This window comes from Salmo salar, chromosome ssa20 (genome assembly GCF_905237065.1).
Source record: "Salmo salar chromosome ssa20, Ssal_v3.1, whole genome shotgun sequence".
In the NCBI taxonomy this organism is placed as follows: domain Eukaryota; kingdom Metazoa; phylum Chordata; class Actinopteri; order Salmoniformes; family Salmonidae; genus Salmo; species Salmo salar.
The window spans coordinates 38920778-38948257 of NC_059461.1; the positions used below are offsets into that span (position 1 = coordinate 38920778).

Genomic DNA, 27480 nt, shown 5'->3' on the forward strand with positions numbered 1-27480 from the left:
GAAAGTATGACGTTGACATGATCAGTCCAATCAAAAGCTACTGTACATATAACATGATTTGACGTCATTTTATCTGTGGCCAATGACCTTGAGCCTTCTTGGACAGGCACTTCTAATGTAACTCTATGGCAGCACCCAAGGGGCTAGAATTTTCTAAGTCTACCCTTAGACTTGGCAGTGACGTTGTGTCCCCATGAGTGACAGAACACTGAGCCAATCACGGTGCAACGCTCCATATTTTCTGTTGGCTTGCCCCACCACCACAGAAAGCACTGAGCTAAGCTGAAACATCTGCATTTTGGAGCTGCCTTACTCAAGAAAACAAAAAAGAGACCACGTTTGTATGCGGCCTTGTTAACTCAATGATATATATTATTTTTACATCATTTTCAAACTGATATGTGACACGTATTAATGCCAAAATAACATGCAAAACAGGCAAGCTTCCCCAAAAAGTATTTTTAAAATATATATATATATATATATATATATATATATATATATTATTATTATTTTATTTTTTGGCAAAAAATGTTGGGCTCATAACCCCACCTGCCCTGAATGATGGGTCGCACTGTATCATGGTACCAAACATACATTTATAGCAACATTTTAGAATACCCTAGTACCTTCATATGATACTACTGAGTTGTTCAGCCCTACCGTTCTAAAGAACCTGGTAGAGCCTGTTATAAAATGTTTATAAAGTCTGTTTTTATAAATTAAGTTGAATCTAAGCAACAGCCACTAGTCTCTTGCATGAGCAGGTCATATCAGGTGTGGCAGCTGTAATCAACCAGCTCTACGCGTTTTATCCTCCGTCAGTATAAAAAAAAATATATGATTTAGCGGGGATGCAGACTCAGACTCTGATGAGTCTTCTGTTAGATTTTTACATTTGTTACAATGGAGCAGCTCGCTAAGCGAGAAATGGCCTGTTATAACCAAGACCACAGACCAGTCTGAGTAGACTTTGCAAGTTCACTGTCCTGTAGCCTCTGAGTGTCAGAGGGAAAATTGCGCACAGCTTCGCGACAGGCATGCTCGCAACTTTACAGCAAATAAAGCGTATCGTCTCTAGCCTAAACGGTTAAAACAATATGACCCATGTTACCGAATGTGCCTTTTTTTTTATTTCTATCGCGACTCACGCGCATTTTTATATAATTTCACAAACCATGTCGCGGGCCGTTTTAAACCTATCCCTGGTCGCTAATTATTGGTTTGATAACAAACAACGATGTGCTTCAAAAGGTATGATTTATATAGGCGTAATGTCAGCCAAAACAATGTCAAAGGTCTTATTTCTGGTGCCTAACGTTTTAAAAGTTGTGTATGAGGGAGACAGAGAGAATGTGTGTGTTAAGGTTTCATGCAGTGTTTTCCCTTTACTGCCACAATGACATGAAGATCATTATGCATGTATATCACAGGAGGTTGTTGGCACCTTAATTGGCGAGTAGGGGTTCGTGGTAATGTCTGGAGCGGAATCAGTGGGATGGTATCAAACATGGTTTCTATGTGTTTGATGCCATTCCATTTGCTCCGTTCCAGCCATTATTATGAGCCGTCCTCCCTTCAGCAGCCTCCTGTGGAATACAGGTTATTCCTTCCTCCCATTCCTCCAGCCAAATCACAGGTAGGCCTTTGCAAATATGAGCAATCAGCCATTCTATGCAGTATTATATTATACACTGAACAGTTTGAAGTTAAATGAAATGTGTTGTATTGAGTAGAAGTGTGAATTTCAGTGACCAGGTTTTTGGAGAACGTTTAGAAAACGTAAACAAGCATCCGGAGCGAACAGGATGATATGCCACAGATTTTTTTCCACCGTGGTATCGCTGTACTACTTGGTATCGTCATTCTTGGCCTGGTATCGTATAGTTTGTAAAATGTTCGTATCGTGACAAGTCTAACTGTGACATTATTCAACATTCTTATGGTTATGAAAGGGAGCCAAACAGTACAATCAATAACACTGTATTATTTAGAGTAAAATTGTTCAATAGACAAAGTGATAGGCATTGATTGCAGCGACACAGTCATTCCCAGATGAAAGATATTCTCCCTATCCCCATGCAGTTTGTATGATTCATCACAATAACAGGCAAGGAAGAGAACTTGGTGATCATAAAGACTACAATGAGATTATATGGCACTTTAAGTAAAACATGATGGTGTTCAGCATCAATGCACCAAGTATGTGAAGTCCATTCATAGGTAAAGTCCATTCATACTCTAAAGAAGAGTACACGTTTTAGATTTTTTCAAGCTCTCTTCCTTGGGTTCTTTTCCCGAGGTGTTGCTGTCACCATCACTGCCTCCATTCTTCTGTTGTGTGTTAGGATCCCAACTCACACCTGGAAGAGTTAAGCCAATTTAAGTCATTAATATTTAGGTAAGACTTATAACACTAGCATATAAGGTGCAAAAAATGTACTCTTCCTTACTAACGTACCTGGTGACGACGTATCCATGTTCTCTCCATCTGGATCAGCAAGGTGTTGGCTGGCATTCTGTTTTTAAAATTAAGCAAACTTTATTTAATCATGTGAAAACACAGGACAAAATCTTGTTGATTCATTGTATCAGTTAATTTAATTGTATCATAACACTGATGACACGTACCCCGAAAATGTTGCTATTGTGCATTTTCTTCCTCGCATTGATTTCCTGATACCTGTTAACATAATGTAAGGACAGAGAAGACTTACTAAGTATCTTGTATTACAGAGTAAGTGTACTGTAGCTACCTTGCAGTCCAACCAAGGTGCACAAAATAAATAATAAACTTTATGTGCAAGAGATGTTCTACCATTGTCTGATGAAAATAGAGCTTGACCAGAGATATTCTACTATTGTCTGAGGAATATAGAGCTTGACCAGAGAAATTCTACCATTGTCTAATGAAAATAGAGCTTGACCAGAGATATTCTACTATTGTCTGATGAAAATAAAACTTGACCAGAGATATTCTACTATTGTCTGAGGAAAATAGAGCTTGACCAGAGATATTCTACCATTATCTGAGGAAAATAAAACTTGACCAGAGATATTCTACTTTTGTCTGAGGAAAATAGAGCTTGACCAGAGAAATTCTACCATTGTCTGAGGAAAATAGAGCTTGACCAGAGAAATTCTACCATTGTCTGAGGAAAATAGAGCTTGACCAGAGAAATTCTACCATTGTCTGAGGAAAATAGAGCTTGACCAGAGAAATTCTACCATTGTCTGAGGAAAGTGTTTGACCAGAGAAATTCTACCATTGTCTGAGGAAAATAGAGCTTGACCAGTTGAAAAATGTATGAGCCTTTTTAGTGCTTTTAAGACATCCCCATCTCCTCCTGCATAGTTCCCTTGAAACAGAGGGTTCTGTTGGATGCACAGGGCGAGGCAGCACCAGAACAGCTTTTATTGACCAGCAATAACATGCCTCAGATGAAAACAGGAAAGTTGTTTTGTACAAGTAACATTTTTGCTTGACACATCAACAAAACCATGCTTCGATGGAAAACATCCATAGATGCTGTTAGAATTAAATGGCCTAAAATGGTTTGAGGCATGGTTTTATTAAATAGCTGTATTATTGTTAAATGTTAATTGACTGTTTTAGCAGAGAGAACTTGATGCATTGCAAAAATTGCCATGTATCCACACACATGGACATGAATCCAAAAATATGTTTTGCTTCATCAGGATGAAACATTTGTTTTAAACAAGATGTTTCCTTTAATTCAACAAAGAGTAAAGATCATTTCACCCACCTTCTCAGATAGGAATCACAGTTCTTGGCAGGTTTTGCCTCTTTCTTCACGCCATCTGGTGCCCATGCTATGGATGTATCTATCCCCACATCTACTCTGCCTGCAGCTCCAGAAGATATAGGCATCTCTGCTTCTTCTACAACGACTACATCTCACACTGCAAAAAGTAAAACATCGTACAAACATCTAAGTCTAGGGACTTAGAAGAGTATAGCTGGTATCCTCAGCCTTGTGTACACATTTGTCCGTCCAGTTCTGCATCTTTTTTGGCCAGGAGAATGTGGTGGCTGTCTGGCAGTGGAGTTTACAAAAGGGTTTGTTATTGTATCCACGACAACCAAGGCCTAAATGACTGGAACCAGAGTCACATATAAATATATGGCTCTGACTGGAACTACACAGCCTCATTGAAGTGTGGCCCTTTCTCCTGAATGTGCCTAAGAAAAAGTCCTATTTGGGGTATTAATCTAAATCTTGCACTGTTTGAGGGGGATATGGATGTGGGGGATTAAATATGTTGAATTGAGTATGTTTTGCTCTATTTTGTAGTGTTCAAGTGTAGTTTGTGAGTTTTGTTTTCGGTTCCGTGTCAGTCAGCTGTCAGAAACAAGAGTTTGTACGACTATAAAGATGACAACGCTTTCATTGAACTGCAACATCTAAATGTGACCTGGACTTCCTGACGGGCGCCCCCAGGTGGTAAGGGTAGGCAACAACACATCTGTCACACTGATCCTCAACACTGGGGCCCCTCAGGGGTGTGTACTTAGTCCCCTCCTATACTCCCTGTTCACCTGTGACTGCGTGGCCAAACATGACTCCAACACCATCATTAAGTTTGCCGATGACACAACGATGAGACAGCCTATAGGGAGGAGGTCAGAGAACAAGGACAACAGCCAGGACAACAACCTCTCCCTCAATGTGAGCAAGACAAAGGAGATGATCGTGAACTACAGGAAAAGAACAGGCCCCTATTAACATCGATGGGGCTGTAGTGGAGCGGGTCGAGAGTTTCAAGTTTCTTGGTGTCCACATCACCAACGAACTATCATGGTCCAAACACACCAAGACAGTCGTGAAGAGGGCACGACAAAACCTTTTCCCCCTCAGGAGACTGAAAAGATATGGCATGGGTCCCCAGATCCTCAAAAAGTTCTACAGCTGCACCATCGAGAGCATCCTGACCTGTTGCATCACCGCCTGGTATGGGAACTGCTCAGCATCTGACCGTAAGGTGCTACAGAGGGTAGTGCGTATAGCCCAGTACATCACTGGGGCCAAGCTTTCTGCCATCCAGAACCTCTATACCAGGTGGTGTCAGGGGAAGGCCCATAAAATTGTCAGAGACTCTAGTCACCCAAGTCATAGACTGTTTTCTCTGCTACCGCACGGCAAGCGGTACCGGAGCACCAAGTCTAGGACCAAAAGGCTCCTTAACATTTTCTACCCCCAAGCCATAAGACTGCTGAACAATTAATCAAATGGCCACCGGACTATTTACATTGACACCCCCCCCCTCCTCCTCCTCCTCCATTTGTTTTGTACACTGCTGCTACTCGCTGTTTATTATCTGTGCATTGTCATTTCACCCCCACCTACATGTACAAATTACCTCAACTAAATGGTACCCCTGCACACTGACTCGGTACCGGTATCCCTGTATATAGGCTCGTTATTGTTATTTTATTGTGTTACTTTTTCTAATTTTTTACTTTAGTTAATTTGGTAAATATTTTCTTAACTCTTCTTGAACTGCACTGTTGGTTAAGGGCTTGTAAGTAAGCATTTCACGGTAAGGTCTACACTTGTTGTATTCGGCCCATGTGACAAATAAAGTTTGATTTGATTTGAAACAAGCCTAAACATTTCACAGACAGGTGTTGATTTTTGAAAATGTCTTTAGTGTATTGGCAAAAGACGGGCACAGAGGAGATTCCAGTTCTGCCCTTTCAGGTGTCAGAACGTCTTTAGGCCTCCTCCTTCTCGTCTCCGTGTGTGATGATGTAACACAGTGACTTGTAGTCGATGTTGCCGGCCACGTCAATTGGAGCCACAGAGAAGGCCTGATCCACCTGAGGATGTCATCAGGAGAGGACAGTGGGGTTAGGCAACTCATTGGGAACGGATCAAAATAAATGTGCACAGATATTAATTCTACTGTCCATGTAGGACTGCGCTACTGATTGAATGATCGATCCCTCTCTCTCTCTAGTAACTTGTCAACTGTGTGATTTTTTAAAATGTATTCTTCTTGTTAAGGAGGTAAGAAGGAGATAAACATTACCAACCTCATCTGCTGTGAATTTATCAGCCTGGTTCATCAGTAATCGTCTAAACCTAAAAAATGTTGGGGAAAAGACAGAACAAAGCGAATAACATTATACTCTACGTCATTGTACAGTTTGGCAAACTAGGAAGAGATTCAAATGATACTGACTCATCCTTGTTGACGAAGCCTGTGCCGTTTGGGTCAAAGAGCTTGAAGGCAGCGAGGATGGTGTCCTCAGGGTCTGTGCCTGTAGGGGGAGAGTTACGGTATATTCCACAGTTCAGCTAACACGGACAAGCCAGCCACACACACACACACACACACACACACACACACACACACACACACACACACACACACACACACACACACACACACACACACACACACACACACACACACCATCCAGCCTAATAACCAACAGTGTAACCCACATTAAATTACATAACATCATAACATTGATATCACAACATTCATACAGAGGAAACACTGATGAATGACTGTCCCTATGGCAAGATTAAAAGAGTCTCAGCCTTCTAACTGTGAAGTAGATTGTGTGAGATGTGGAGCGATGTGGTCTCACCATTGAGCTTCTCCCCAAACAAAGAGAGGAAAACGGTGAAGTTAATGGGACCCTTCCCCTCGTTCAACATCTCATCCAGCTCCTCATCCTTTACGTTCAGCTTTCCTGGGAAACAAAAAACCAAATGAATATACCAACATATGCACATGACCGCATGCACGCACACACACAGACACACACACACATTTGTAAAGAGACTGAATACCTAGCTGTCCATAGGTTTCCCTCAGATCCTGCTTTTTGATGACACCATCTCTGTCTTGGTCAATACAGCCAAAAGCCTGGAGACAGACACAGTACAGCCATAAGTTAGTAACAGTGGTGTAAAGTAACTAGTACAAATACTTTGAAGTGCTACATAAGTACTTTACTATTTATATTTTTGAGAACTTTTACTTTTACTCCTATAAATCATCCCTGACATCCAAAAGTACTTGTTACATTTCAATAGCAATATAATCCAATTCACACACCTATCAATATAACAAGTTATGAGGCACTATATTGGATCACTCCAATATGGAATCCTTCCACACAGCAGCATACATTCCGAGTAAGGAATGCAGATTATTCCTGTGTACCGGGTAGTGCTGAGGCTGACCCTCTTAAATAGCTGCCGCCGCACTACTCCCACCTCTTCCTTCTTTTGGCTCATTCCAGAGTGGATTCGCTTGGTAAGAGCTCTATGTTAGAGTGTATAGGGGCAGAGGTATTATTCAATAGCTTGGAGCAGCTAGCTAGCTAGCTAGCTAGCCTCTCCATCTGGGTGCTCTACTGTCATCTCATTTGGTTTTTGTCATTGTTTTTATTACTTGTGACAGAGTGTGCCAACAAGGGGTGATACTCGGTTTGGTCGCTGAGGGTTTGTCTTAGTAGACTGTGTGACTTGTCTATCCACCAGAACCCTCACTGGTTTTAGCCTTCGGGGACCACACCTACCCCGCAAGATCAGGAGACTGTGTATGTTTTGCACCAGTGGACTTGCAGTTCTCACATGATAGTGAGCTAGGTGTCGCGAGGCACACCACGTTTTCATCTCTCACACAGCGCAGCTAAACACCTTCTTCACTCACTTTGAGGATAAACAGTGCCGCCGACACTGGCCGCTCCGGAGGACTGTTAGCTCTTGTTCTCCGTGGCCGACATGAGTAAGACATTTAAGAGTGTTAGCCCTCGCAAGGCTGCCAGCCCTGATGGCATCCCTAGCAGCATCCTCAGAGCATGCACAGAGCAGCTGGCTGAAGTGTTTGTGGACATATTGTCAGGAATCCCGCTTCCTGAGTCTGTTTCTGCCTGAGATTACTGTTTTTGTTTGAGTGTTGTCTAAGGTTCCTGAACGCACCCTGTCTGGTTGCCAGGCAACGAGGTTAGGCGGGAGATCTATTATTACCCGCACCTGCATCTCATCAACCTTCTGCACACCTGGTCCTGATCTTCACCTCTTCTTAAAACCTGTTAGGGCTAGGGGGCAGTATTTGCACGGCTGGATAAAAAAATGTACCCGATTTAATCTGGTTACTAATCCTACCCAGTAACTAGAATATGCATATACTTATTATATATGGATAGAAAACACTCTAAAGTTTCTAAAACTGTTTGAATGGTGTCTGTGAGTATAACAGAACTCATTTGGCAGGCAAAACCCTGAGACATTTTCTGACAGGAAGTGGATACCTGATGTGTTGTATTACCTTTAAACCTATGCCATTGAAAAACACAGGGGCTGAGGAATATTTTGGCACTTCCTATTGCTTCCACTAGATGTCACCAGCCTTTACAAAGTGTTTTGAGTCTTCTGGAGGGAGATCTGACCGAACAAGAGCCATGGAACGATGATGGCCCATTAGACACCTGGCGCGCGAGTTCATGTTGGGTACCCTCGTTCCAATACGTTATAAAAGAGAATGCATTCGTCCACCTTGAATATTATTCATGTTCTGGTTAAAAAAGGCCCTAATGATTTATGCTATACAACGTTTGACATGTTTGAACGAACGTAAATATATTTTTTCCCCTCGTTCATGAAGTGAAGTCCGGCGGGCTTAGATCATGTGCTAACAAGACGGAGATTTTTGGACATAAATGATGAGCTTTTTTGAACAAAACTACATTCGTTATGGACCTGTGATACCTGGAAGTGACATCTGATGAAGAGAATCAAAGGTAATGGATTATTTACATAGTATTTTCGATTTTAGATCTCCCCAACATGACGGCTAGTCTGTATCGCAACGCGTATTTTTCTGGGCGCAGTGCTCAGATTATTGCAAAGTGTGATTTCCCAGTAAGGTTATTTTTAAATCTGGCAAGTTGATTGCGTTCAAGAGATGTAAATCTATAATTCTTTAAATGACAATATAATATTTTACCAATGTTTTCTAATTTTAATTATTTAATTTGTGGTGCTGACTTGACTGCCGGTTATTGGAGGGAAACGATTTCCTCAACATCAATGCCATAGTAAAACGCTGTTTTTGGATATAAATATGAACTTGATAGAACTAAAAATGCATGCATTGTCTAACATAATGTCCTAGGAGTGTCATCTGATGGAGATTGTAAAAGGTTAGTGCATCATTTTAGCTGGTTTTATGGTTTTGGTGACCCTGTCTTTGAATTGACAAAACATTACACACAACTCTTGTAAATGTACTGTCCTAACATACTCTAAATTTATGCTTTCGCCGTAAAACCTTTTTGAAATCGTAAAACGTGGTTAGATTAAGGAGATGTTTATCTTTCAAAGGGTGTAAAATAGTTGTATGTTTGAAAAATTTGAATTTTGACATTTATTTGGATTCAAATTTGCCGCTCTTGAAATGCACCTGCTGTTGATGGAGTGCACCACGGGTGGGACGCTTGCGTCCCACCTAGCCCATAGAGTGATCTTCACCTCTTCTTAAGCCCTGAGCTGACATCGGATCGTTAGCAACGAACAGTATGTTGTGCCAGCGTATCAGCCTCATGTTTCCTGAGCTAGTTTTGTTGTTTTGTGCTTGTTACTGGTTACTCACTCCCGTTTACTCTGTCTACAGTCTTTCTCCCGGAACATTCAACTCCCTTGCCTGGCCGTCGGTGGATACAGTGACTTCATTGGATCAACCCATTTACTCTCATCAACTCACCTCCGCTGCCGCTCCGTCTCCTGGATCACTCAAATTACACATCAAGACTACCAATATATACTCACCTTCATTTTACTCACCTTGTCCTGGTCTGCTTCTGGGTTCTGTCTTAGAGAATCGTGACACATATTCAATCTCTCCCTATCCCAGTCTGCTGTCCCCACTTACTTCAAGATGTCCACTATTGTTCCTGTACCCAAGAACACAAAGGTAACTGAACTAAATGACTATCGCCCCGTAGCACTCACTAATATCATCATGAAGTGCTTTGAGAGGCTAGTTAAGGATCATATCACCTCCACCTTACCCGACACCCTAGACCCACTGCAATTTGCATGCCACCCCAATAGATCCATGGATGATGCAATCGCCATCGCACTGCACACTGCCCTGTCCCATCTGCACAGGAGGTATATCTATGCAAGAATGCTGTTCATTGACTACAGCTGAGCCTTCAACACCATAGTACCATCCAAGCTCATCATTAAGCTGGAGGCCCTGGGTCTGAACCCCACCCTGTGCAACTGGCTCCTTTACTTCCTGATGGACCGCCACCAGGCGGTGAAGGTAGGCAACACCTTCACTACGCTGGTCCTCAAAACTGGGGCCTCACAAGGGTGCATGCTCAGCACCCTCCTGTACTCCCTGTTCACCCATGACTTCGTGGCCATGCACACCTCCAACTCAATCATCAAATTTGCAGAGGACACAACAGTGATATGCCTGATTACCAACAATGATGAGACAGCCTACAGGGAGATGGTGAGGGTCCTGGCGAAGTGGTGCCAGAAAAATAACCTCTCCTTCAACAAAACAAATGAGCTAATCATGGACTTCAGGAGACCGCAGAGGGAGCACGCCCCCTTCCACATTGACTGTGGTCGGTAAAAAGCTTCAAGTTCCTTGGCGTTCCTTGGCGAACACATCACTGACAATCTGAAATTGTCCACCCATACAGACAATGTGGTGAAGGCGCAACAGCACTTCTTCAACCTCAGGAGGCTGAAGAAATTCAGCTTGGCCCCTCACTGGTACGGCAACTGCACCGTCCGCAACCGCAGGGCTCTCCAGAGGGTGATGCGGTCAGCCCAACGCATCACCGGGGGCACCTGCCCTCCAGGACATCTACAGCACCGTGTGACAGGAAGGCCAAGAAGATCATCAAAGACCTCAGCCACCCGAGCCACTGCCTGTTCACACCGCTATCATCCAGAAGGTGAGGTCAGTACAGGTGCATCATAGCTGGGACCAAGAGACTGAAAAACAGCTTCTATCTGAAGGCCATCAGACTGTTAAATAGCCATCACTAGCCGGCCTCCGCCCAGTACCCTGCTCTGAACTTAGTCACTGTCACTAGCCGGCTACCACCCAGTTACTCAACCATGCACCTTGGAGGCTGCTGCCCTATGTACATAGACATGGAACACTGGTCACTTTAATAATGTTTACATACTGTTTAACCCATTTTATATGTATATACTGTATTCTAGTCAAGTCCATCCTATTCAACTATTGCTGTACATACACTATTCTATCCTACGTATTCTTCAGATATACTACATATTCTATCCACATACTGTCCATCATGTCTATACATCCCAACCACAGGTTGGTGGCACCTTAATTGAGGAGGAATGGCTCATGGTAAGGCTCCCCAAATACAGGTGTGTCAAGCTTGTAGCGTCATATCCAAGAAGACTCGAGGCTGTAATCGCTGACAAAGGTGCTGAGTAAAGGGTCTGAGTACTTTTGTAAATGTGATATTTCAGTTTTTTTTTAAAATAAATTAGCAAAAAAAACATTTAATCAATTTTAGAATAAGGCTGTGATATAATAAAATGTGGAAAAAGTCAAAGGGTCTGAATACTTTCTGAATGCACTGTATGTATAGAGAAATGCTTGTGTTCCTAGCTCCAACAGTGCAGTAATATCTAACAAAACACACAAATCTAAAAGAGAAAAAATTGAATTAAGAAAATATATATATATATATATACTCTGGACACTGACATTGCTCGTCCTAATATTTCTCTATTTCTTAATTCCATTCTTTCACTTTTAGATTTGTGTGTATTGTTAGATATTACTACACTGTTGGAGCTAGGAACACAAGCATTTCTTTACACCCGCAATAACATCTGCTAAACATGTGTATGCGACCAATAAGATTTTATTTTATGCTACAGTTTTGGGACAGTTAGAGCACAGGTGGACCTGTTTGCAACTCAGGAAAACACTCATTTCCCCAGCTTGTTCTCGATGTCGGACCCTACAGGCCCTCTGGGTCTGGACACACTCGCTCACGATTGGCTTTACGTGTTCCCACCATTTCCCCTGGTCACAGCTACACTAGACAGGGTCATTTTGATGGGCCACCAGCTGCACTTGATAGCTCCATGCTGGTCGAGACCACCATGGTTCAGCTTCCTGTTGTCCCTCTTGTTGGGGACTCCATGGCAGCTGCCCCTGAGGCCCAACCTGCTTTTTCAGACACTGTGGCATCCGGACCCGCACCGCCTCCAACTTTGGGCTCGGCCTCTGAAAGGCGTTAGTGGACCAGTCTAGGCCTTCAGGATAATGTGATGAACACATTGCGGAGCACCATGGCTTCTTCCAACAATGCCTCATATCAAATGTGGTGGGGCATATTCTGTACCTGGTGTGAGAGTCATATGTGCAAATGGATTTACAGTTTTCACAGTCACAGCTCGATGCGGGCCGAGGGGCATCCACATTGAGAGTGTATTTACCCGCTATCTTGGCATGCCAAGAGGGACCCATGGGTGGCTACCCATTGCTTTCCAGATTTATGAAGGGAGTTCTACCTCTGTGTCCAGCAATGCCCCTCCTGCGGCAGCGGGTGAGATGGATGTTTTTCCCCAAGTGTGCTGTGCTCGATCAGTTCCTTGGACACTTACATTACACAGACACAGGCAATACGACAGTCCGATCGGTTATTCGTTTGCTATGGTGAGAGAGTTCTGGGCCAGAGCCTATCAATACAAAGACTCTCACATTGGATTGTGGACCATTACTACAGCATATCTGCCGTCTGCTGTATTGGGATGTTTTACTAGAGGAGTAGCTACACCATGGGCCCTGCTCTGAGGAGTTATCCTCAATGACATTTGCGCCTCGGCCAGTTGGGCATCGTCTAGCACCTTTTCTAGGGACTATCGAGTCTATGTTGCCGCCACCAATGAGGTTGCGACAGCAGTGCTGGGTGTTGCCTCTGCTTCCCTATTTGGGGACGGAGGGACACAGTAACTATGACTGCCCTGACCTCAGTCCTACGGGAATTTTCCCTCTGTCTGGCCCTTAATTTCCCCGATTTAATCTGTTATTGTGATACCATATTGGAGTGATCCAATTTAGTGCTACATAACGAAGGTTATGTATGTAACCACGGTTATGTGATCTACACCGCCTCGAAAAAGGACACGAGGTGGAAGAAGGGTGGTGGCAGCTATTTAAGGGGATCAGCCTCAAACCTCAGCACTACCCAGTACATGGGATTCATTTGAAATCCTTACTCGGTATGTATCCTGCCACGCGGAAGGATACCATATTGTTGTGATCCAATAGCTCACATAACCGTGGTCACATACATAACCTTCACTGTCAGCTCTAGCGCCTCAACTGGCAGACTCAATAAACACATATACTGCATTTGTAAATGATGTTTGAGTTTTGAAGTGTGTCCCTGGCTGTCCGGAAATAATTGTTTTTATCTTGCCTTCTCCTTTGCTTCATATAAGAAATTTGATGTGTAGAATTTACTTGTACTTTTACTCAAGTATGACAATTAAATAATTTTTGCACCACTGTACTTAAGTCCATTTAAAACCAGATACTTTTAGACTTTTACTCAAGTAGTATTTTTACTGGGTGACTTTCACTTTTACTTGAGTCATTTTCTATGAAGGTATCTTTGCTTTTACTCAAGTATGACAATTGAGTAGTTTTTCACCAGTGGTTAGTAATATTGCATTTTTTTGTTTGGTTTTACCTTCATCATAAAATAAATAATTATTATCCAAATGTATTTATCACTTATATTTAGAGCAGTTTCCTCTGACGTCTAATGTCTATGAACCAGCAATCCAAACTACCAATATGGCACTTTCATGAACTAGACAGTGAAAGTGTAACTTTACCTCCTTGAACTCCTGTATCTGGGACTGTTCGAACATGGAGAAGACATTGGAGCAGCTCTTCTGGGCTCCCCTCTGTCTCTTATTAGCAGCCTTCTTACTGGCCTGAGACACCAGGACAAATAGACAGACGGTTACACATCATCTTTACTGTCACTCAGTCTGACCAGAGTGAGAGGAGAGAGGGAGTCTAACAAAAGCAGCTACATCAACATGTAATAATTAAACCATGTATTCTACATGAAAGAATACTGAGTGATAAATTCAAACATGTCACATATACATTTTAGCCTCTTCTTCTTACACTAAACCATCCTAGTTTTACTTGACCAAGGTCATCCAAAGTCGGTATGATTTAAATTCAAATCAGCATGATTTACTTTCTAAGGACTTATATTTGTAATCAAAATAGTAGGATATTATAAAAGGGCTTTCAACACTGTAAAAGCAGTTCCGATGGAAACCTAACACCAGATGTACTCTCAACATAGTCAAAAACGCTTCTAATATTGTATCACAACAATTAACTCAATTCCAGATCAATATTCCAGAGATATATTGCTCATAAGAAAAGTTAGATGGCAAACGATGAATAATATGGAGAATGTCATTTTTCTACTCACCATGTCAGTGTGTGGTGCAATGTCTCTTGGTCCAGGACTATGTGTGATTAGTAGGGAGGGTTTATATGTATGGCCCATGTTATCTTCTGCCCTCCTATAATAAGCCTGCAGTGGGTACCATAGTCCCTTACATGGCCATCTCTAACCTCTCTCTCTCTGTGGGAACACGATAAGGACCCAAGGACCAGGATTCCACTGGGGTGGAGTAAGGAGATAGGGAGAGATATAGTGCAGGGGGAGGAGGGGTGATGCGATGAGAGAAGAGAAGGGAGAGAGAGGGGAGGTGGATGTGCAGAGGTACGGTGAGAGAGTGGGGATGGCGGGATATGGCAAACGAGGAGGTGGGATTTAGAGGATTGTGGGTGTTATGTGATGCAATGTGAGTATAGTCAGTAAAATCTCTACCGATGAAAAGTTGAGATGTTACCCATTGGTATGGCTGTTGTTTATACTCTTATTTCAGTTGTGTTGGGTGTTTGCCTGATTTTGTGTTACTCACCTACACTTAGGCTTTGCTGAACAGAAACTTTACAGTTCTTTATGACACCAAAGTATGTGGTAATGTACAGCAAAAGCCTAAATGTTTTATGATGATAGACACACAAAAAATAAATAAAAAAATGTTATGTTATAGCAACTTTATTTACAACAAACAAAGCACATTCTCATTCTTAGATATACATATTAGCAATTAAGACCTAAACTCATCATACATACCTTTTATAAAGAAGCATTTCATTTCCCACTAACAGTAAGTGAGAGACTAAACTGCAATACATTTGAAATGTCTAATCCTTTACTTTTAGGTTACTGTTTTTAGGGTAACATCTCTGGATTGTACGGACATCAGCAAACTAAAAACATACAGACGTTATAAATCAATGTCATTGCTTTTCACATGAACGTTATATCACAGTACTAACCAGGCCTCAAAGACCTGCAATCAGTGGTAGCTTGAGAACATGTTATAACAAGGGTTCAGTACTTGCTGTGACACACCACCTGTGCATTGTGGGTACTCCAGGAAATTTACAGAGACTCTGTATAATACTGTACACTAGGGAAAATACTGATTTAACCTGCCTCTTTGTTTTCCATATTGTGTGTGCTGTGTGGTAGGGTTACATGTCAGTACAATGAGTTCTCCACACATATATTACCTCTCTCACCAGTGAGGAGGAATGCTTTACTCTGTGAGAGCCTCGATAAAAGGCCAGAGTTGGGTGACCTTAGATGGGGGGGATTCTTAATTGGACAACAGTCCGTCCTCTCCTCGACTCCTCTGTCCTCCTCTCCTCTGTGACCTGGAAACCGATAAGTGGTCAAGGAGAGGGTTCATTTGTTTGTAGGCGAACAGAGGAGTGTCCTCCTCACTTCGATAGCTTCCTCTCGCGAAGGATACTGAAGTGCATCCTCAGCGGCAGAGTTTTGAAATCTGACCCCTTTGATTCAGCTGTTGTTCACTTGGAGGAGAAAAGCATACACATATTTCATAGTTTTATCTAGAAAATGTCTAGCACAACTAGCTAAGTTAGTTTTTACTACTTTACACCCCTGTAAACGTCATTTGTATGATGACGCGCTAGTTTAGTTAGTTTTTACTACTTTACACCCCTGTAAACGAAATTTGTATGATGACGCGCTAGTGAAGAAGGAGAGACTCATTTCATACAAATGCATTTGTTTCCATGTTTCCTCCCCTCCACTCCTCGATTACCGTTGACCTTTTTCAAAAGGAGGCGAGGCGAGGATGGAGGAGAGGATGCGAGTTGAGCAACACCAATTGAGATTCTCCAGAGGAGTCATTTACTGTAGGGGTTCAGTTCAGCCTGGTTCACCTGCATCACCCCCTATAGGTGGGAGGCTGTTACGACCCTCTCACTGTGTCAGAATGCACGCTGCCATCTTACAGGCTACTGCAGAGATAAGTGCTGCTCCCCGGCCACTCCCTTCCTCTGACTGGATGAAGGTGATGTCAGAGTGAGGCGTCAGCTCACGTACAACTTTGTGGAACCTGTCTTGGAAACTGTGGAGGGAGATCAACATCAGGGTTAGAATAAAATCCATTACATTTTCACTAGATATGAATAGCATCATTTGTATGTTACAGACTTAGTGACCCTCTCTGTCTCTCTCTCTCTGCATCTCCCTCCTACTCCTCACCAGGGGTGGAGTTTGTAGACGGAGCCGTCAACGCCCACGGTGATCTTCAGCACCTCCTGGCTGCGGCGTTCTCTCATGCGATTGATTACGGCGGCTAACCCCGCTCCACACATGTGTGCTGCCCGCGTGGACACGCTCTCACACGCCAGACGCACTATGTCACAGTCCATCTCCGAGGGCAACACGCCCAGCGTGGACAGGATGTTGTAGATCTGCTTCCTGTCACCAGAGTCACTGAGAAACACACAAGGAGAGAATACACACTTAACACTTACTAAGGAACCAAGACTTACTGAGCGTAGCTTTACTGTCTCACACAGAAGACAGTCACTGACACAAACTGTATTGCTGTAATTCTAATAGTGTTGACAGATGTTATTGTCATTTCAAGGTTGTGTCGTGACCCCTCACCTCTCTATCTGGGAGACGTAACGCGTCTCAAAGCTGCCGCGAGTCTTCAGCAGGTCAGAGGCTTCCCCGTTAAACAGCAGCTCTTCATTCACCAGCTTCAACAATACCAGCCTCACCAGCTCTCCCATGTACTTCCCACTGATCAACTTCTCATAGCTACAGACAGATGGAGGGGAGGGGGGAGGGAAAGAGCGAGGGGGGAGAGGAAGGTGGACAGAGGGAAGAGAAGAGACAGTAGAGGGAAGCAGCAGAGCAGAGAAGGTGGATGGAGACAGAGAGTCGTGCGTCACACAACACGTGAACCTATATATCCCTGTCATCATCATGTCCCAGCTAGGCTGAAGAATAAGAAGGAAAGCAGGAGGGCGATCTCTCCATCCCTCTGTCGTTGTGAGTGGAGAGAGAGATAAAGTGCTAGGGTGAGTGAGGCTCAGCTCCTCGGCTGCCTGTGTGAAGAGACTGTCAGAGCAAACGGTAAACAGCCATTAGCCTGGTTGAGCACTGGACAGGAGCTCATTAATCTGACCCTGACATATATGGGCCTGCCACTGGCCACAGCCAGGAAAACAACCGGGTTACCTAGCGACCACACAGGCTGCAGGTCAGTCAGGTGAGCGTCATAGACAGGTGAGGGAGAGAACAAGAGAGAGAGGCACGCTTCCACCTGTGCTTATCCTCAGGCTGCAAGTGTAGTGTGTCACAGAAACATGTGCAGTGTGTCACAGAAACATGTGCAGTGTGTCACAGAAACATGTGCAGCTCTCAGAAACACATTGGACTGTTACTTAATATGAGCTTCTAAGAATGGGCATGTCTGGATACACGTGCAGTATTAGCTGGAACTACTGGTAAAAATATAGTGAGGTGTGTTTCCTTAGTTTATTAAGCAATTTCAACATCCCATCATGCTTAGGGTCATGTATAAAAATGCCCAGTTACCCATTATTTTGGCTACCATGGCTAGAAGAAGAGATCTCAGGGACTTTGAACAGAGGGGTCTTAAAGGACCATAGGGGGTTTAAAGGGTGTGTGTGTGTGTGTGTGTGTGTGTGTGTGTGTGTGTGTGTGTGTGTGTGTGTGTGTGTGTGTGTGTGTGTGTGTGTGTGTGTGTGTGTGTGTGTGTGTGTGTGTGTGTGCGTGTGTGTGTGTACGCGTGCGCGTGTCTCAGTCACCAGATCTCATTCCAATTGAAAACTTATGGGAGATTCTGGAGCGGCGCCTGAGATAGCGTTTTCCACCACCATCAACAAAACACCAAATGATGGAATTTCTCATGGAAGAATGGTGTCGCATCCCTCCAATAGAGTTCCAGACACTTATGCCAAGGTGCATTGAAGCTGTTCTGGTGGCTCGTGGTGGACCAATGCCCTATGAACATTTTATGTTGGTGTTTCGTTTATTTTGGCAGTTACCTCTAGGTACTACTTTCAAGAATCAATTTATATAGCCACTTTTATGTCCATGAAAGGTTTTATCACCAGTGGAGATTGGAACACCCCCTAAACGTAGAAGGGCCTGGTTGATTATTTGTGAAACAGACAGCTCTCCAGTACTCACAGTTGTTGTCCAGGGTTGAGAGATGTCTCATCCACCACCCTGTCGTACTCCAGTCTGAATTCCTCCAGCTCTCCATTAGCACCGAAGGCCCCCCACTCTGTGTTCACACACATCCTCCCCTCTTCTCCCTCCACCAGCTCCACTGTCCGCATCTCCTCCATGTAGCAGGCGTTACACCCAGTACCTGGGGATAGCACAATGCTCATATTACACTTGATTTGTGTGTTGTATTACAGACAAACACCAACATAGTTGGCTTTAAAGAGGGGTAGAGAAGGTGGTAGGTAACAGGAGATTAGTGGATGAGCAATCAATGTGTGTGTGTGTGTCCTTACCCACAATCATTCCCACTTCGCAGCTGCGGTCCTCATAGTAGCAAGATATCATGGTAGCAACTGTATCGTTCACCATGGCAACTACGTCCATCTCAAAGTCCTGAAGAGTAAAGGGACATTTCAGTATGACTCTACTTACATGAATCTACTGTGCATGTTTTACAAATGTCTCATAGCATGTCTATCATAACATATCTATAATTCTGTGTATCGTAAACATAGAATCCTTATCCTGTAGTAAAAACCCTACCCCTCTCCTCTTGATGGCATCTCTCAGTAGTCCCACCACGTTGTTACCCTCGGCTCCAGACGCCTTGAACCCTTTGGTCCAGTTCAGTAGGATGCCCTGGGAGGAAAACACAGGGTTAGAGTTAGGGGTAGGGTTGGTAACAGGGCTCAGAGGAGGCTGGTAGGCGGAGCTTTAGGATGACAGGCTCATTGTAATGTCTGGAATTGAATAAATGGAACGGAGTTAACCTTGTGGTTTCCATATGTTTGATGTGCTTGATACCATTCCATTCATTGCATTCCAGCCATTACAATGAGCCCGTCCTCTTATAGTTCCTCCAACCAGCCTCCCCTGACAGACACTAACTCAGACAATCAGATAGTCACTGAGGTCAACTCTCTAATCTGATGTCTCTAAACCTGTGTGGATCTTGTACTTAGTCCACGTCATACCTTGTCTATGTCCTCATGTCGTACGGGGAAGGAGAAGGTGAAACCCAGAGGAAGCTTCCTGTGTTTGATGTGGTGTCTGTCCAGGAAGTCTGATATACACTCTGCAATGTAGTCAAAGAGCTGAGAAGAGAGAGGGAGGAGGGAAAAGGAGAAAGAGGAGAAGACGGAGAAATGGAAAGACAGGATTTATGGGACACTAATTACACTGGTCAGCACAGTGCTCTTCTGAGTGAACACTTCTAAGTACACTAGTGCTGCACGCTCACCATCTCAGCCGTGCCTGTCATTGCGTCTTCAGGGATGGAGTACATCTGGTGTTTGGTCTCCACCTTCCACACCCTCTCCTCATCCTCCCCCACCTTCACCAACATCACACGGAAGTTAGTCCCCCCCAGGTCCAGGGCCAGGAAATCCCCCACCTCTGAGACAGCGCAGCATAGAGAAGGTTGTCATATAGGATCAAACACACACTCACACAACCAGGGCTTTTTGGAATACAGTCTTATCTTATTGAGGCATATGGTATTTCAAAAATCCCTAGACACTGAATGTAAACTAGATCTAATAAGAAATGTAATGTTCTTTCATGTGCCAGCTCTCAAGACATTACCATTCGGTACAAATAGACTAGCTATCATGAATTTGCATTGTTATTTCACAAGAAGGCATTGAATAAATGGGTTGTTGAACCAAATTGGTGCCTTATGCGAAGTGTAACTTGGTAAAAAAATAAAAATAACTTCATAAACTTCATAAAACTTCATGTTCAACTTCATAAAAAACATGTTTTCCAATCTCAAGAGGTAAAGAAACACTACATTTTACTATAGTAAGTGCCTATAAAGAGCCAAATAAAGTAACAGTGTTTACTGTAACAGGTTTGACTGTAACAGGGTTGGTGATTTAATCTTAAATCAGCCATAAATACGCTTGTGACAGGGAGAATGGAAGCTTGTTGTGTGCAACAGTGAGGTGCAATTGAATGCAAGATAATTTTTTTAGGGGAAATTGTTAAAAGCTTTCTAGCCTGTATGTGTAACAGGGTTGACGTGTTATGCCCGACCCGCTCAGTTTCCCACCACAAGACACCAGAAAATGGTCAAAATGTTTAAAAACAGTTCACTTTATTTTTACACTATGATTTTACTATTAGATGTTAAATGTTTCTAGAGAAAACTTTTTTTAAGGAATAATTTCACCATATTAAAACAAGAGTTAAAAACATATTAAAAACAGTTCACGTAACAGGGTTGACCTTAAAATGAGGGACCGATGTGAATTAATCAGTAATCACATGAAATAATTTATAATCTTCAGAAATGACTGTCAAAGCAACAAAATAACTTGAGTTTTACATTGATGGTGAAAACGTTGAGAAATGTTATGGGTAAGTGGGTTAAAACCTTCCTAGAAGTGTCACGATTCCTACCGACGGTGGCGCCCCCTCCTGCTCGGGTGGCGCTCGGCGGTCGTCGTCACCGGCCTATTAGCTACCACCGATTCCCTTTTTGTTTTTCCCTTTTTTTTATGTTTTCTCACCTGCCCTGAGTTAGGTAATTAAGAGGGCTATTTAGTTCAGCTGGCCCGCACCCTATTGTGCGGGATTGTTTTTCTGTATGTCAACTGCGTTTGTTGACTGTGCTTGTTCATTGTATTTTTTCCCTGTTGTTGGGAGACCTCTTATTTTGTACGGGTGGTTCTTAATTAAAATTACCACACAGTGTTCGCTGCTTCCTGCGCTTCTTTCCGCCACACCACAGACAAGACATTACAAGAAGTCACAGAGGGTGTGGCTTTATTTCATATTGAAATTCAGATAAGTTGAATTCTCCTTGTAGTCTATATTAAAGGGCACTTCATTTAGATTTGGGTATGTCATTTTAAGCGAAAATGGAAAAAAAGGGTCCGATCCTTTAATATAACAGGCTTTTAAAAATGCAATATTGATGCATAATTTCTACTTAAAATATGAAAGATACGCAAAAGGCACTCATTTCGTTGAGCGACCCAAATGAGGTAAATGCCTCTACCTGATCCCTCAGGAGTGGAGTAGACGTAGGTGGGCAGCATTTTGACGCTGGACTCCTGGTGCGTCTCCACACGCAGTCCCCGGTCCATCTCCCTCATCATCCTCTTCATCACCTCCTTCAACTGCTCCTTCTTCAGCCTGAACTCCGACAGAATCTGCTCCACCTGCGGAGGGAGGAACGGGTTCAGAGCAGGTCTCATTCATAAAATACCTTTACAATACAATAGCATTATTAACCCCCAAGGGAACGTCAGGTGTGGCATTTCTCAAGCCCAAGGACACTTTACATACATACGTCACAAATAAAGTACAGCAGGGGTTCCCAAACTTTTGTAATCAACGGTCAATGTTTACTTTTTAAGTTGAGTCTATGATAGTATATTACAAATCAGTCTGATAATACTTTTGATGGTTTGAAGTGACTGAAATGCATCAGAAAGGTATTGGTAAGTTCAGAAGGTCATCAGGCTATAATGTTCTATAAACTTCTGTGTAGAAAACAACATTATCATTGATGTTCTTTTCCCCCCAGTCTGATTTAGTGCCTGGTCTTATCCACTCTGGTCTAATGTGTCCTACGCGGCTTGTGGGCATTGTAGAGGGAAACAGAAGACACATACATGCTCCTTATCTTTCTGTGATGGGGGTCATAATATTTTGTAACATAAATCCTTCAAAAGAGTGAGCCACATTTGTAGGAAGAAAACAGAAACCGCTCTGTATTTACAACCGCATCTAGCGGCTACCGGAGGTTACTGACGTAACCCCGGTTCTATGAACCAAGCACAATTTTTTTACATTTGATTTCAGTTTCTCTCGCGAACCCATTTTAAATCAGGTGACCCCACATGGGTCGTGAACCCTAGTTTGGGAAACGATGGAGTACATTATTTATAGCACAACAAAGCAAATTGTGGAAAAAAAGTGTTGTGAAGGAGAGTAAGGGATAATGAAGATGTATTTAATATTTCACTTCAGCCCTTTCTCTCCAATTTTATTCATCTAAAATGTGACCTGCTGAAACACAAACATTGAAAACAAATAAAATAATGTAATAAGTTGAAAGTCAAAGAAGTTGCTATATGCAGTATGCCCTGTTTGATGGTTGCTCTGAAATACGTCACCACCAAGATACACAGAATTTCATCCAGCTATTTCACAAAGAGGACAAAGTAGTGAACTGAACATCTGACAAAGCTTCTCACCCATAATTTCTTCTCAAACAACACGGGGCAGTCTGTGTGTGAAGACGAGTTAATTCAGACAACATTCATGCAGAACAATATGAGTAATAATAGTAGAGTTGAAAGTCAAATTATAACATTATTAAGGCAATAATGTACAAATGATTTGAAAATCAATTCAAGTAACTCAATCCAAAGTAAACTATTCTGAGGTTAAAACCTAGACTGGATACCAAAATGAGTTCTCATCTAAACTCTTCAGAAATGTGTATCTTACCATGAGGGCTGTCTCTAGCACAGAGCTGAGGCTACAAGGCATCTTCCCCATCTGGCCCGTGTAGGAGCTGACACACGGCATCTTTTCTAGCCTTACAAATGACTCTCCGTGTGTATCTAGGTGTATGGTGAGTGTGTGTCTGCAGAGCCGGTGGACTGTAAATACAGTTGAATGAGGACCTCAGCTGTTTTTATGCTCTGGTAAAAGGGGCTGGCCTGGAGAAGATGGTGCCCTCTGTACACACACAAACGCCCGCACCCTAATGCCTCATCCCATCTGGCCAAGGACATGTGGTCAGACGATATATCTATGACCTGATTTCAGGAGAGCTATAGACTGAGTGTACAAGACTGACCAGGTGAATCCAGGTGAAAGCTATGATCCCTTATTGATGTCACTTGTTAAATCCACTTCAATCAGTTTAGATGAAGGGAAGGAGACAAGTTAAAGAATGATTTTTAAGCATTGAGACAACTGAGACATGGATTCAGAGGGTGAATGGGCAAGACAAAAGATTGAAGTGCCTTTGAACAGGGCATGGTAGTAGGTGTCAGGCGCACCAGTTTGAGTGTGTCAAGAACTGCAACGCTGCTGGGTTTGTCACGCTCAACAGTTTCCGTGTGTATCAAGAATGGCCCGTGTGTATCAAAAATCTAGCCAACTTGACATAACTGTGGGAAGCATTGGAGTCAACATGGGCCAGCATCCCTGTGGAACACTTTTGACACCTTGTAGAGTCCAGGGCCCAACGAAATGAGGCTGTTCTGAGGGTAAAAGAGCTACAACTCAAGGAAGGTGTTCTTAATGTTTTGTACAATCACTGTATATTATGCCTTTCTATTATCATCACAGGTCAATTTGACTTTGCTGTGACTAAATCTGTCACATGTGTAATGACCAACAAGATCTCAATGTTTTACCAATTTGAATAAAGATTCTGGCAGGTAATGACAAACCCCAAAAGCAGGCAAACTAAATAAACGCCTCAGACAGAGGTAAATGTTGATCTAAACTAAAAGCCACTACAAATACATACAGCTAAACTATTTTTGTTGCTTTTCAACAGAATATTTAATTCCATTAAGTTAATTTCCAATCTGTATCTATGCGATGACCTGACTTTTATTTAGTAGAACAGATAACATAATTTGACCTAGAAATAGTTGAAATGCAGATTATTGTCTTTGCTTTGAAATTGTGGCAAAGATGTGACCTATGTCAGTGGGTTTAAGAGTAGCCTATGTCATTGGGTTCAACATGCACATGATTTGTGCCTGTATACGTGTACCTAGGCAGATCAGATACTGGTAGATGCAGGTTAATTTTGCGTTACTCAAAGTCTATCATTATTTAACTAGATAAATATACATCTAAATTTAGCACACTGCAAAGTTGAATGGCCCATAAAATCAATAATGGAGCGTTGTAGGCAAAGGGCTCCTGTGCTTATCACTCAAAGGTTATCAAAAGCTGCTCCAAAAATAGCAGTGGTGACCCTTTCCTCGGTGCCCTGACCTCCTGGTTTCAGAGTAAATGCAACAATAATCCAGACATACAAGTTGACACACACTGGGTCCACTACAATTCTTCTTATCAGGAGACTGTTAAGAGATTTGGCCAAACCTTGATCTGCAAATTAAGAATGTCTGAATAATTAATAAATCATTCAAGTTTGATTGAACATACACACACACATACTCACACACACACATGCTCACATACTCACACACACACGCACACACGCACATGAACACACACGCACACACGCACATGAACACACACGCACACACGCTCACACACACACACAGACACACACACACACAGGCATATGCATGCTGCTGTTTGAGAAATCCAGCCATGTTTGATTTGTGTCAGGTCCTTTTATGGATGGAACTTGAACGTGTGCCAAGTGCTTCTCCATAGCTGATTATGCCAGCTAATTTAACCCAGTTAGAGCTCTCCAGCTAGGCTGTTTGCTGAGATGGCCTGATGGGCAAGGCTTCCATCCACCTGCCTCACTCATCAGATAAGACCAATGACTTAAAAATAAAAAATAAAACGTTCTATATTCAGAATATGGTGAAAGTAATCACTTAGAAGTAAAGCAAATATAGAACTAATTGTATAATGACGCATTTAGAATGCTGAAGACAAGTAAAATATCCAGAACATATATCCAAATACCTGCTAATTCAATTGTTCATATCCTCGTTATCTGTTACACTGTTTCATGCTTTCATGGACTTTTGCAGTGATTTATTCTTAAACTTCTGGAAACTCAGTTTGCTAGATAAGTAAAGTTTTCCATTGCCCTGGGAGGAGGTGAGATTTCTGAGACTTTCTTAGGACAATTTAAAAGGGCACTTTAGGGAATTTTCCATTAATGGATTAGATTATCACAATGACAATTTGTAACATTAAAAGCACATGGTAATAGTTTTCTGTTTTTACCTTGTCCATCGTATGAGGGTCCATATCATACATGTCCTGCCGGTCATGGGTGCTGTCTGCTGTGGAACAGTAAAGTGTTGTCCAGGTGGGCGACAGGAGCAGGTTAAAAAGTAGCGGTTCGTTTTAAAGGTGCTACATGAAGAACGCAGAAAACGTAAAGATAAATAACAAACTTAGAAATTATTGGTTTTCATCTGTAAATACATAAATGTTTTTTTAATTATTATTTTTAAACTATTTATTTAACGTGTTGAACAAATGTCCAGTCATTTATGTCCAACCAATTCCTCCCTGCTGAACATTTTGTCTGCTGTTAGGCTAGTTATTTTGTAAAATAATAATTTAAAACAATAGCTAATTCAGTTAAAAGTGTTCACTCAAAGCCCTGGAAACTAGTTTTCTTAATTCGTGTGCTTTTGCAGTTAATGATGCATCCACTGCGGCCGTCAATATAAGTGTACCGGCCAAAAGCAAACTATTCAACGTCAGGTTAATTCAAGTCCTTCTCACCTTGGTCCTCAGATCGTAATGTTCAACCAAATATGAATCTCAATGTGTATCCAAAAAAGACATGTTTTATTGCTTTTCCATTTGAGAAAACAATTGCGTAAGGTTGCGGTATACAGCTCCAAAGCTACGTCTCATTGACAAGGCAGGGCTATTTTTTCTGAATATCTATGGCAACCAAAACTATCCTATTCAAGGGGGAAAAAACTCCCCTCATCCTGCCACAACCACCCTGTCAACAGATGCTTCCAAGAACTCTCTTTCACAGTCTCCATGCTCAATGTTTTTAATCCGTTGCCCTGGAAATCAATTTATCTGGACACTTCTGGTATGGAAAACACTTAGCACTGAGGAAAGTGGCCAAGTGGGAATTGTTAAATGGAGCAAAATTACTTAGGGAAACAAAGAATGGGGGTGCTGAGAAATGACAGTAGCCTAGGCGAGGCTTAGGTCATCATGGCCTGTCCTGTTGTTGACATTTTACCAGTGTTGGGAAAGCTACTCTGAAAATATAGTTTACCAAACTACTACCCCCTGGGCACACCACGTCATATCAACGTGGACAACTGGATAATATTTGATTGAGACATTGACCAATGAGATTACAACCTACACTGAGTGAACAAAACATTAGGAACAGCCTTAATTCACATGGATTCTACAAGGTGTCAAAAGTGTTCCATGGGGATGCTGGCCCATGTTGACTTCAATGCTTCCCACGGTTGTGTCAAGTTGGCTCTAGATGGCCTTTGGGTGGTGGACCATTTTTGTTACACACATTTAACTGTTGAGCATGAAAAACCCAGCAGTGCTGCAGTTCTTGACACACTCAAACTGGTGCGCCTGACACCTACTACCATACCCTGTTCAAAGGCACTTACATTTTTTGTCTTGCCCTATTCACCCTCTGAATTGCACACATGCACAATCCATGTCCCAATTGTCTCAAGGCTTAAAAATCATTCTTTAACCTGCTCCTCATCTTCATCCTTACTGATTGAAGTGGATTTAACAAGTGGGATCATAGCTTTCACCTGAATTCACCTGGTCAGTCTATGTCATGGAAAGAGCACAAGTTCCTAATGTTTTGTGCACTCAGTTTATATTCACCCTTTCAAAAAGACAGCCAAACATATGCTGAATTCCGAATGTGTTGTCAATATGCTGTCAACCAAATTCCAATGAAAAACAATGTCAGATTTTTGGGTTAGTTGTCACCTAAATGTGCTATCATTGCACTTTCAAGCATTTAACCTCTCTTGGGTAGGGGGCAGTATTTTCACGTCCGGATGAAAAGCGTGCCCAAAGTAAACTGCCTGTTACTCAGGCCCAGAAGCTAGGATATGCATATAATCGGTAGA

General features: G+C 42.5%; 2 protein-coding genes across 2 annotated transcripts; both read right to left on the minus strand.

Moving 5' to 3' along the window:
* Positions 1-5650: 5650 nt before the first annotated feature.
* On the minus strand, positions 5651-14809 carry LOC106580582 (myosin regulatory light chain 2, atrial isoform-like). Its single transcript, XM_014161797.2, has 7 exons — positions 14525-14809; positions 13905-14006; positions 6828-6903; positions 6623-6727; positions 6208-6286; positions 6059-6107; positions 5651-5842 (listed from the first exon to the last, which is right to left on the minus strand). Exons 1-7 carry the CDS (start codon positions 14600-14602, stop codon positions 5738-5740), a joined length of 594 nt encoding a protein of 197 aa, XP_014017272.1. The 5' UTR covers positions 14603-14809; the 3' UTR covers positions 5651-5737.
* A 338-nt stretch (positions 14810-15147) lies between these two features.
* LOC106580581 (hexokinase-4) lies at positions 15148-23345 on the minus strand. The gene is made up of 10 exons (XM_014161794.2): positions 23162-23345; positions 21702-21864; positions 19938-20092; positions 19672-19791; positions 19241-19336; positions 18991-19090; positions 18656-18839; positions 17099-17254; positions 16688-16921; positions 15148-16550 (listed from the first exon to the last, which is right to left on the minus strand). The coding sequence occupies exons 1-10, from the start codon at positions 23240-23242 to the stop codon at positions 16403-16405; spliced, it is 1437 nt and encodes a 478-aa protein (XP_014017269.1). The 5' UTR covers positions 23243-23345; the 3' UTR covers positions 15148-16402.
* Between the last annotated feature and the right edge of the window lie 4135 nt (positions 23346-27480).